The sequence below is a fragment of the Culex quinquefasciatus genome, chromosome 1, assembly GCF_015732765.1.
Source record: "Culex quinquefasciatus strain JHB chromosome 1, VPISU_Cqui_1.0_pri_paternal, whole genome shotgun sequence".
Lineage (NCBI taxonomy): Eukaryota > Metazoa > Arthropoda > Insecta > Diptera > Culicidae > Culex > Culex quinquefasciatus.
The window spans coordinates 18,414,786-18,426,450 of record NC_051861.1 but is presented as its reverse complement, the minus strand read 5'-3'; the positions used below and the strand labels follow the sequence as shown (position 1 = coordinate 18,426,450).

The 11,665-nt window shown below is 34.9% G+C and overlaps 1 protein-coding gene across 1 annotated transcript in view; it reads left to right on the top strand.

The window, feature by feature from the left end:
• The first annotated feature begins 595 nt into the window (after window positions 1–595).
• LOC6035406 (thyroid receptor-interacting protein 11) overlaps window positions 596–11,665 on the top strand; it is a 67,900-nt gene continuing 56,830 nt past the window's right edge. Inside the window, 1 exon segment of the mRNA XM_038249915.1 lies at window positions 596–1,054. Within this exon segment, the coding sequence (XP_038105843.1) occupies window positions 848–1,054 (207 nt within the window). The 5' untranslated portion in view covers window positions 596–847.

Here is an 11,665-nt window from a genome sequence, read left to right as displayed (position 1 = left end):
CTAACTAATCAATAATTCAAGTAAAACAATGTAGTTGGGCCATTTGGATTTGTTAACTACCAGTGTTTACTGCTCTTGTTAAATTTAAATAAACATTCACTGATGTTAATATCTACAGTTTTTTAAAGGTCCAATAAACAAATATTCCATTTTTGCTTTTTTGGAGTTTTTGAAACCGCCTTGAGTCAGGGCCTTGTTTTTTTTACCTTTAAAAATTACTCCAGATATGAATGAACGTGAATGTTTAGCTTCACGCAGAAAAATAAGGCATATTTGAATCAACAAAACGTTTTGTTGATTTGAAAATCATAATTTTTGTTGAATCAACGCTAAACGTCAAAGCAGCTTTTTCAAAACAACAAAAGACTTTTGTTGAATCGAGAAAATCAAGGTTTGTTTCAACGCAAAATCGGCGTTGATTATATTCAACAAAAATTTTGTTGATTCAAACCTCGTTCAGGCTGATTCTACAAAACTTTTTTCTGCGTGTTGAAAAAATGAAGTTGTATTACTCCAAATAACAGTGCACAAAAACTGGCAGTTACCGCAACGATAGCTGACAGCATCGCTGGAAATGTCAAAATTGTGCAAAAACAGTGATGTTTTTGTTTTGATTTACGTGTACAAATTCAATCCGGAATAAAAGTTTCGGCCAGATATTCGGGATTTCGCCTTTATATTCGCAATATTCTGTGAAATTAGGCAACTTTTCGTGTTCAGTGATGTGAAAAATAAACTGTTCGGTGGTATTTAAGTGGTGTTCCGGTGAAAGTGTCAAGTGAAAATATATTTTTTGGCCTGGAAAAGGCAGAGGGTTGGAAAAAAAATCTAAATTCGTCGCAGCAAAATGTCGTGGCTCAAGCTGAACGATAGTTTGAACAAAGTTAAGGGCCAAATTACTAGCTTTGCCCAGGAAGTGCTGGCCGAGGGAATCGTGGAAGAGGAAACCGAGGAAGATGTCGAGGGTAGACGATTCAATCCCATAAAGGAGCTGGAACAGGCCAAAGATCAGATCGGACAGCTAACGGGACTTTGTGCGACGCAGGACCAAGAGGTAAGGGATTGGAAAGATCGCTTTTTTTTATTCAACCATCAGAATTCCGAAATAAGCATTCAGGGAATACTTTTTATAAATTAAAACAGATTTCTTATTTAAATTTGTGAAACGTAAAAGACAATCTTTCAGACAGACCGGTGAGGCTTGTACAGGCCAATGCACAGTGGTCCGAAACCGAAATCTAGCGTGACAAAATTGATAGCGGCCACACGTTAAGATTTAGAGCTTTGGTGTCTTCGGGACAAATGATCAGGGTCAATAGGGGCATCTTTTGGTATGGTGGCCATTAGGGTGGTCCAAATTTTAGGGTGGTTCAGAATTTTTATTTTGGCGGGATGACGAGATAGCGCTTTGGTGTCTTCAAAAAAGTTGTAGGGAACACCATTCTGAGCAACTTTGCTCAAGAGCACAGAGCTCTATCTTCGAACGGGAAGTTTCTCTAGCCATTTTTGTAATTTAGGTTGAAGTGTTTATGAAAAAATGAGTTTTTTGAATTTATCAACTCAGGCTTGTGTCGTAGCGAGTTGGTGTCTTCTAGACATTTGTAGAACTTATTAAAATACACATTTATCTTCCAAGAGAGTAAAAATCGGACCTTTAAAACGAAAGTTATAGCCAAAATACGACGAAAAAGGCGCCATTTTGAAATGTGAATAACTCGAAAAGGTGGTGGAGTTTGACCTCGCTCTTAGAAGCATCTGAAAGTACACATTTTAGAGTACATTTGCTGAGAATATCTCGGGAGTCTTTTTTGTTTAATTTATTTAATCTCAATTTGAAAATGAGCATTTTTTAATCCTTGGGCATGAGTAAGGACCTCGACGCCGTTAGCAATGTTGGCTTTAAAATAAAATTTCGTGATAATATCACTTCCCCCCAGCCAACATTTTTGCCATGCGAAGCGGGCCTCGACGCTGTGTCTAGGTTTAATTCCTAGCTAGGAGCCATCAGTGTCTTAAGAGGTGGTCCCAAGGCCGAGTAGGAGTTCATGAAGCAAATTAGTCGTCTCCCACCCCTTTTAAATTGAAAAATGAACTCTGAAACCAGCGCTTACTCACAACAGAAACAGAGGCCTCTTCTAGGCATTGTAGGATAGAATAGATTTTGAAATTTATTGAAATTTATTAATTTATTATTACGTAGCATTTTGATATGTCAAAATTTCCATAGAGTCTCGGTCAATCAATAGTGCGATGATATCGGACAAAATTCGTTAATCTGTTGAACTAACGGTTTTCGGATTATGGTTGTATCGACCATTGTTGCGAATCGAGGGTCTACTGGAGCCTTGACGATCAAATGGAGCCTAACATTTCAAAAGGGCGCATGGGTTTTGTGAACAGGAGTGTGTCTCCTTCACTCAAATGACAGTTTACATAAGGTATAATAGAGATGCACTCTTGTTTGCAAAGCTCTATGCCCTAATGAAATGAATGGCATGAAATAGTCGTCTTAATTACTAGTGTTCAACTTTTGAACTGTTCATTTATGTTTATTGGTTTTTGGAAGCGGCAAGACTGGTTTAAAAACAAGATCCTTTACCTTATTTGGCGTTATAATAAAACATTCGGGGATTTGAGATTAAATTTACTTTCAGACAGTTTAGTTTAGGTTGTTGATTAAAGTTAGATAGTTTTCCGTAGATGAATAATTCGAGCCAAACATTTCATTAGGGCACAAAAGCAAAAACCGCGATTCGAGAAAATCGCTTGCAAAAAATGGACAACTTGTTTCAATTCCTATTTAAAAAATAAGCATGACTGATGGTATTTTTACTGATGATTCGATAAAACACACCATTATCCTCAACTCTGCTTTACTGCTTCTTAATTTATGTTGATTTTCGCAATAAAACTCATAATTGGAGCCTAACATTTCAAAAGGGCACAAAACTTTTGTAAACAATAGTGTATCCCTTTCACTCAAATGACAGTTTGCATAAGGTGTGAGCGGGATACACTCTTGTTTACAAAAGTTTTGTGCCCTAATGAAATGGAAAGCACGAATTTTAAAAAATCTCGTTATTAGGCCCTTTTAGCTTTCCAACTGCTGTTCATAATGGGCCCTTTCTAAATGCAATTTCGAAGAGAACTAAAAGGGCACTAAAGCGCTGTCACCGGATTGTTGTTTTGAATGATGTTTATGGGCCCTTTTGTTTAGTTAGAAATAATGAGGAATTCAGTGGAAATTTTGATAATTGGTGAAGTTTTATGATCGAATGGAGCAGATAAGGTATGTGAAACATTAAAATTCTTCAAAAGTGTACTGAACAGCAGCCGCGGGCCGTATTCAATATTGTATTTCGACGAAGTTTTTTTTCTGCAGAAACCCTTGGTGAAACGTTAACCAAACTTTGTTTTGAAGAGAATTAGTGTTAAGAATGTATGAAAAGTTCACTTTATAACATAGAAAGTTCCTTAACCACGAAAAACTAACGAAAAAAGAAAAGGGCACAATTGAACTTTTTTTCTGGTTTGGAGTGAACATTGTTATGTGCCCTTTTGTTTTTTTGATTTTTTCAATAGGAAATTGTTTGCTATCAATCTGATTCTTGGAGGGCATGTAGGGAGTGTACTATGGAGTGGAATAGTGGAATAATCCCGAATGTTTACTTTTTGGTTTTGTGCCCTAATGAAATGTTAGGCTCGAATTGGACTTAAATGATTAGTTGATTTGAACGAAGTGTAACATTTCATTGGCAGATCTGTTTCTAGTTGTAATGTACGACAAGACTATTGACGGACGTGACAGGTCGGCAGTTAGTTTTCATCTTTTTTTCTCTAGTATTTTTTATTTCCTTTAAATTTGGAATACATCATAGGTTTCTTTTGTATAGATCTCCGATTAGTTACATTTTCTTATTTAATTAACTAATAATTTAATTTATTCCGGGCCTTCTTACTTTGAATCACAATTTCAGATTTTCTTTATTCAGTGTTAAACTTAGATTACCGTAACTGCTCAAATCATCCAAGTTCTTACTACTCACATCAACACTAATTTTCTTTCACCTCCCCCCTCCCGATCCCCTATATCTTCCGGTGGTGTTCATTTGGTATGCAATACTAGTTCGGCCACTACCCTTTTTTCCACAAGAAACCGGACTTGGACTGACTTGAGGCCGCGTCCCCCACCTTGCTCCGTAAAACGAAAACGAAAACGAAAACGAATTTGAAAATGAGCATTTTTTAATCGTTTTTTGCCCATAACTTTTGATAGAATTGACCAAAATTCATTTTTCAAGAATAAAAATGTTCATTTTGACAAGCTCTACAATTGTCTAGAAGGGTTCAAAAATGTAAAAAATGATCTAGTGGTTGTAAAAGAAGAAACAAGTTTTGGCTGAAATATTTCAGGAATAAATTTAATTATTTTGTTGATTCCTGAAATATTTCAGCCAAAACTTGTTTCTTCTTTTACAACCACTAGACTGCCGTTCTACGCATAATTGTCCCATGTTCAAAAAAGTGCAACTGAGAAAAACGCGATTGAAATTTTTCGACCAATTTCTGTGTTTCTACGCATACTTGTCCCGTGAGTTCCTACTAGCCCTATGTGTCCCTAATCGCCCCAGTTAGCAGTTTATCTCCCTTATTTGTGATTCTATTGCTATACAACAGGTAAACAAGACATAATGCTTAGTAAAACTAATGATTCCGTGTAAGAAAATACTTGGTGGGACAATTATGTGTAGAATTTTAACGATGGGACAAACAGACTTGGTGTTGTTTTTAATGAGTTTCCGAACAAAGTACCAGACTTTATTAGTTTTTCTTAAAGTACACATCAAACTAAACTTAAAAATGTAATAAAGTCAAAATCGTCCAAAACTGACATGGGACAATTATGCGTAGAACGGCAGTAGATCATTTTTTACATTTTTGAACCCTTCTAGACAATTGTAGAGCTTGTCAAAATGAACATTTTTATTCTTGAAAAATGAATTTTGGTCAATTCTATCAAAAGTTATGGGCAAAAAACGATTAAAAAATGCTCATTTTCAAATTGAGATTAAATAAGTTAAACAAAAAAGACCCCCGAGATATTTTCAGCAAATGTACTCTAAAATGTTTACTTTCAGATGCTTTTAAGAGCGAGGTCAAACTCCACCACCTTTTCGAGTTATTCACATTTCAAAATGGCGTCTTTTTTGTCGTATTTTGGCTATAACTTTCGTTTAAAAGGTCCGATTTTTACTCTCTTGAAAGATAAATGTGTATTTTGATAAGCTCTACAAATGTCTAGAAGACACCAACTCGCTACGACACAAGCCTGAGTTGATAAATTCAAAAAACTCATTTTTTCATAAACACTTCAACCTAAATTACAAAAATGGCTCTAGAAACTTCCCGTTTGAAGATAGAGCTTTGTGCTCTTGAGCAAAATTGCTCAGAATGGTGTTCCCTACAACTTTTCTGAAGACACCAAAGCGCTATCTCGTCATCCCGCCAAAATAAAAATTCTGAACCACCCTAAAATTTGGACCACCCTAATGGCCACCATACCAAAAGATGCCCCTATTGACCCTGATCATTTGTCCCGAAGACACCAAAGCTCTAAATCTTAACGTGTGGCCGCTATCAATTTTGTCACGCTAGATTTCAGTTTCGGACCACTGTGCAATGGTGGCCGCTAGCTATAAAGTCAACTTCGTTTTTTTTTGAACTTCTGATAACTTTGTTTAGTTAGTTTATATTAAAAATTGGTTTGAATTTATTTTTTTAAGTAAAACTTATCAAAACATTAGTTAATAAACAACTATTTTTTATATAATTGCTATTTTATGTTGTAAGAGTCTCTATTGAACAAGTTTCAATAATATTTGTTCAAAATATACATTGTTTCGGAACAATACCGTTAAACAATCCGGATTGTTCCGGAACCGGTTTAACCCCTCGGGGGGAAATTTTGTGGTGGTCAGATAGAGGACAAAAAAACCCACCTCTTGCAATTTGAAGCATCCAATTTCGTCCACTACAGCCCGATTGCGAGTCTCTAGACTGAAATTTGAAATTTTCACTTTCCGTGCTGAGAATTTCTGTACCGTCCTGGGTCAGAATGTTTTGCTTGGGGAATAATAAGGGCGTATTATTGAATGTTTGGCCCGTTTGAAATGTTAGTCTTGATTTTAAATTTTTGAAACTATTTTTTTCGAAAAGATCGGAAATTGCACGAATGTTTCATATTTTAACAACATTGGACCATTAGTTGCTGAGATATCGACATTAGAAATTGGTGGGTTGTTTGGGTGAGACTTATAAAACATCAATTTTCCTGTTTTTTAACCTTTGCATGGCAATATCTCAGCAACTGAGGTTCGTATCAACAAAGTTAAAAAAAAGCAAAATATAGCAATTCCCCACGAAAACAGCATGATTCGAAAAAAAAAGTTCTCCGATCGGGCTCAAAATTTTTCTGGGGGATCCTTGGCCGAAATAATTAGACCCGTAATTTTTTGTTTGGCCATCAGGGTAACCAACGCCGTGTTTGGGTGGTTCGAAAAATGGCAATTTTCGTCGATTTTCGCAAAAACCACTTTTTTCAAAAAATCATATCTCCGCGCCATTTCATCCGATTTTAGCTGTCCTAGACGCAAAAAAAAAGGTGATTAGTTTGGCCATTTGAGAAAAATAGTAAAAAGTTTCAAAAATCTAGCTTAACATTTGAAAAAGTCGCATGAAAACTTAAAATGGCGTTTTGACCGTGTCTGGACCAAAGACCCTATGTCTGAAAATATTTTTATCGGATTCCTCAGAAAATTTCACATAACATATCAAAAAATGGTGAAGTTATGTTTTCGATACTCTGAGATACGATTTTTTTTTAAATCAAAACTGGGTTTGACTTTTTTTTACTAAAACTGCGATAACTTTAAAATTTCAACGATGACCTATACATGTAATTTTCGTAATTAAAAGACGCAACTTTTGGTACCATAACATCTATAGGTCATCGCTGAAATTTTCAAGTTATCGCAGTTTTAGTGAAAAAAGCAGATTTTTTCCCGTTTTCGTCATTTTCCCATTTTTGCGCGTGGCGCGTCGAAAAATCCAGTTTTTATTTTCAAAAAATCGTATCTCAGAGTATCGAAAACCTAACTTCACCATTTTTTGATATGTTATGTGAAATTTTCCGAGGAATCCGATAAAAATATTTTTAGACATAGGCTCTTTGGTCCCGAGACCTTCAAAACAGCATTTAAAGTTTTCATACGACCTTTTCAAATGTTAAGCTAGATTTTTGAAACTTTTTTAAATTAAAAAAAAATGAAAAACTACGACTATTTTCAAAAAAGTTATCTAAAAATGACTATAACTTGAAAACGGTGCACTTTATCTAAAAACACTAAAGTATTTTTTGATTGCAAATTCAATTTTACATCGAAAAATTAAGTTGAAAAATTTTTGCGACCAATATTTCGATTTTTTTTTTAATCTGTATTGATTCAAAAAATCATAACTCGGTCAAAGATTTTTTGCCCTTTCTGGAAATTTCTGAAAAGTTGGCATTTGATGTCCTCTAAAACATATCAAAAAATAAAAAATAGTGTTTTTTTTTTTGCAAATCAAGTTTTAGTAACTAAAAGTGAAATTTAAAATCGCCAATTTTTTTTACCGTGTACTATTTTTTTCAGTGTAGTCCATATCCATACCTACGACTTTGCCAAAGACACCAAATCGATCAAAAAAATTCTTCAAAAGATACAGATTTTTGAATTTTCACATAAAATTAAAAAATACAAAAAAATAAAATTAAAGGAAAAAGACCGATTCCGTAGAGAAATTGGGGTAAACGGTCTAAAATGTGGGTTTCAAGCAAATCAATGCAAATGGTCCAATGTCAGTTTGTAAATGAAGAGGAAGGCACCAAACAGTTAAAGGTGTTTTATTTCAATGTCTTGTCAACCTAGCTAGTAGTTCCATGGTTAATTTAAGTAACTGAAGTGAACTAATCATTCAAATTATGATTGGATAGTTCACTCTAACATAAAAGATAAAAAGTGTTTTGTTGTGAAAATGCTAGTGGCTGATTTGAGAGGTCAAACACAAAACATTTATTTTTGGGAAAAAGAGATGTAAATGTTAGTGTCTTTGTTGATGCTTACCATGTCAAAATAAAATTTGGTTCGTAAAAACCCGCTTGAAACAATGATTTTATCATATTTTTTTTCAATCAGAACGATACAAAATGGTCTAGTCAACTATGTAGTGATACAAGACCCAAGTAGGCCACGTCAACTGATCCAACAGTCGCTGTTCAATAATGATGTGCAAATCGTTGGCACAGCTTGCTCAGCTGTTTGATCGTCTACCAATGATTTGTTTTACATTGATATTGGAGATTCTTCTTCAGAATCGTAAAGGCTCGTTTCCAATGTTTCCAGGTGTGATGATAATATCATTAATAACCTTGTTTTGAAACATCCAGCCTAGAACTCAATGTAGCCCCCCATCAGATTAGGCTGAAGTGATGGGCGCGTTGTTTGTCGCAATGGCCGGATGGATTCCGCCAACATCCGGATCGTGTCCACCGGAAGTGAGGCTTAGAACCGAGATCCGCGATGCACTAAATATACGTTGCTGTGTTGTTGTTTATTACACACAGTATCACGGGAGCAATTATCCCGCGCGCAAATGCACAACCAAACAATTTTCCATTGAAGTCGAGGTGACATGTGCAGCCGTTCGTTTCATATATAGGTATAATTTTTTTCTCTCTCCATGATGTCCACCTTGCTGCAGGTTTTACGTGGCAAACGGTGATTTGTGGGTTCTAGCGGCTATACAACTGCTATTGTACCGCCGAGTACAAGTACGAAGTTTAGTGGCGTTCACGAAGCGCCACGGATTATTAATCATATTTTCAGCCTCATTATCTAGCAATTGTTGGGCCACCGCCAGAATAGCCAGTGACGACGATGTCGGTGAAATACGGGTGATGATAATTGATTCTACTAGGGTCGGTTGCGCTTGGTGCGATGTTTAGAATTTGTGTGCCTACATGAGAACGGAACGCGATGGTGATGACCTGGAATGATTTTCTAGCATACTTGTATAAATTGCAGCCATTTTTGTATTGAAAATATAGTATCTTTTACCGAATCATGGTCAAAACATTGTTTCGTGTTTTTTTCTTTCCATACCTTTAACATCAAATCTGAGTGTTTGGTTGCCTCTGGCAAAAAAAATTGCATTGTTAGTTCGTTCTTACAAGTCTCCATACAATTTTGGAAGCTGTCCAATTAGGGTGGTCCGAATCCGGGGATGAAAATCCTACGCCCGAGAATGGGCTAGAATCGGTCAGTCATTGTGCCCTCTGCTGGTGATAAACTGGAACAGTTGCTTCTCTCTACACACCAAATTTTTGCTGAAATTCAGTGAAGTTTTACTGAATTTTCATCTACTGGAATTTTAGTCAACGATTCAGTAATTTAGATTTCACTGAATTCTTAGTTAACTGATATTTATCACTTTATTATTTGCTGAAATTTCGGTAAAATGGTTGCCGATACAACTGAAATTTCAGCAATAGAAACGTCAAATTATTTTGCTGAATATTCAGCAATTTTCTTGTTGAGAAATTCTCTACGAAACCGGTCCTTTTTAGAATTTTAATTTTTGTATTTTTTAATCCGACTGAAACTTTTTTGTTGCCTTCGGTATGCCCAAAGAAGCCATTTTGCATCATTAGTTTGTCCATATAATTTTCCATACAAATTTGGCAGCTGTCCATACAAAAACGATGTATGAAAATTCAAAAATATGTATCTTTTGAAGGAATTTTTTGATCGATTTGATGTCTTGGGCAAAGTTATAGGTATAGATTAGGACTATACTGAAAAAAAAATTACACGGTAAATTTTTTTTTTGGTTTTTTTTTTATTTAACTTTTTGTCACTAATGCTTTATTTGCAAAAAAAAAAAAAAAACACTATTTTTTATATGTTTTAGTGGTAATTCTCCGCCAACTCACACAGCAGTTGTGATGAGATAGAAATTTGGTGTCAGAGGGACTTTTATGTAAAATTAGACGCCCGATTTGATGGCGTACTCAGAAATCCGAAAAAAAACGTATTTTTCATCGAAAAAAACACTAAAAAAGTTTTAGAAATTCTCCCATTTTCCGTTACTTGACTGTAAAAATTTTAGAACATGTAATTTTAAGGGAAATTTAATGTACTTTTCGAATCTACATTGACCCAGAAGGGTCATTTTTTCATCTGGAACAAAATTCTTTATTTTAAAATTTCGTGTTTTTTCTAACTTTGCCGGGTTATTTTTTATTCAAAACTTTTTTTCGTAAAATCGCGATAACTCGTGATGTTTATAAGCAAACCCCTTATGTCTATCAAATTTGTTGTAATTGTCTGCTCTACAACTTTGTAGAACATTGTTACACTCTAAAAAATATCCCTGCAAAGTTATAAAAAACAAAAAAAAAATGTTGTTTTAAATGAAAAAATGACCCTTCTGGGTCAATGTAGATTCGAAAATATCATTAAATTTCCCATGAAATGACATGTTCCAAAATTTTTTACAGTCGAGTAACGGAAAATGGGAGAATTTTTAAAACTTTTTTAGTGTTTTTTTCGATGAAAAATACGTTTTTTCGGAATTTTGAGTACGCCATCAAATCGGGCGTCTAATTTTACATAAAAGTCCCTTTGACACCAAATTTCTATCTCATCACCGTTTCAGGCTGCAAATTATTGAAAAACACCTCTTTATTCGCATGTGGAAATGCAAAATGGAAGGAGTCGTACCGCCCCTCCGTCACGAGATATCAAAAAACGGACCTCGGATTCGTGATCAGGGACAAAAGTTACCCTTTAGGACAAAGTTTCACGCAAATCGAAGAGGGGTCGGGGCAACTTTTCCCGATTTCGTGTGAGTTGGTAGAGAATTACCCTTAGAGGATATCAAATGCCAACTTTTCAGAAATTTCCAGGTTGTGCAAAAAATCTTTGACCGAGTTATGATTTTTTTAATCAAAACTGTTTTTTTTCAAAAAAATGGAAATATTGGTCGCAAAAATATGTCAACTTCATTTTTCGATGTAAATTAAAATTTGCAATCAAAAAGTACTTTAGTGAAATTTTGATAAGTGGCACCGTTTTCAAGTTAAAACCATTTTTAGGTGACTTTTTTGAAAATAGTCGCAGTTTTTCATTTTTTTAAACCATTTTCTAACGTCGATATCTCAGCAACTAATGGTCCGATTTACAATGTTAACATATGAAACGTTCGAGAAATTTTCCGATCTTTTTCGAAAACAATATTTTCAGAAATTTTAAATCTTTCTTTTTTTCTTAAGATTACAAGACAAAATAAAAAACACACAACACATTTGAAAGAGCAGCATCCAAACAAAAAGTCATAAGTGACATTTCAGTTTGACAGATATGCAGTAACTGATTTTTCAGCAATTTTTTTGTTGATTACCGAATTTCAGCAAACGTGATGATTACTGAACCGCATTCAGTTATTTATTTTACTGAAATGGCAATCCAAAATTTGCTGTGTATACATTTTGACGACTTTCTCCATACAATCTTCAAGGGGTTATAAAAGGGGTTCCCGTCGTCTGAACTAGCTCAAATTTGGAATT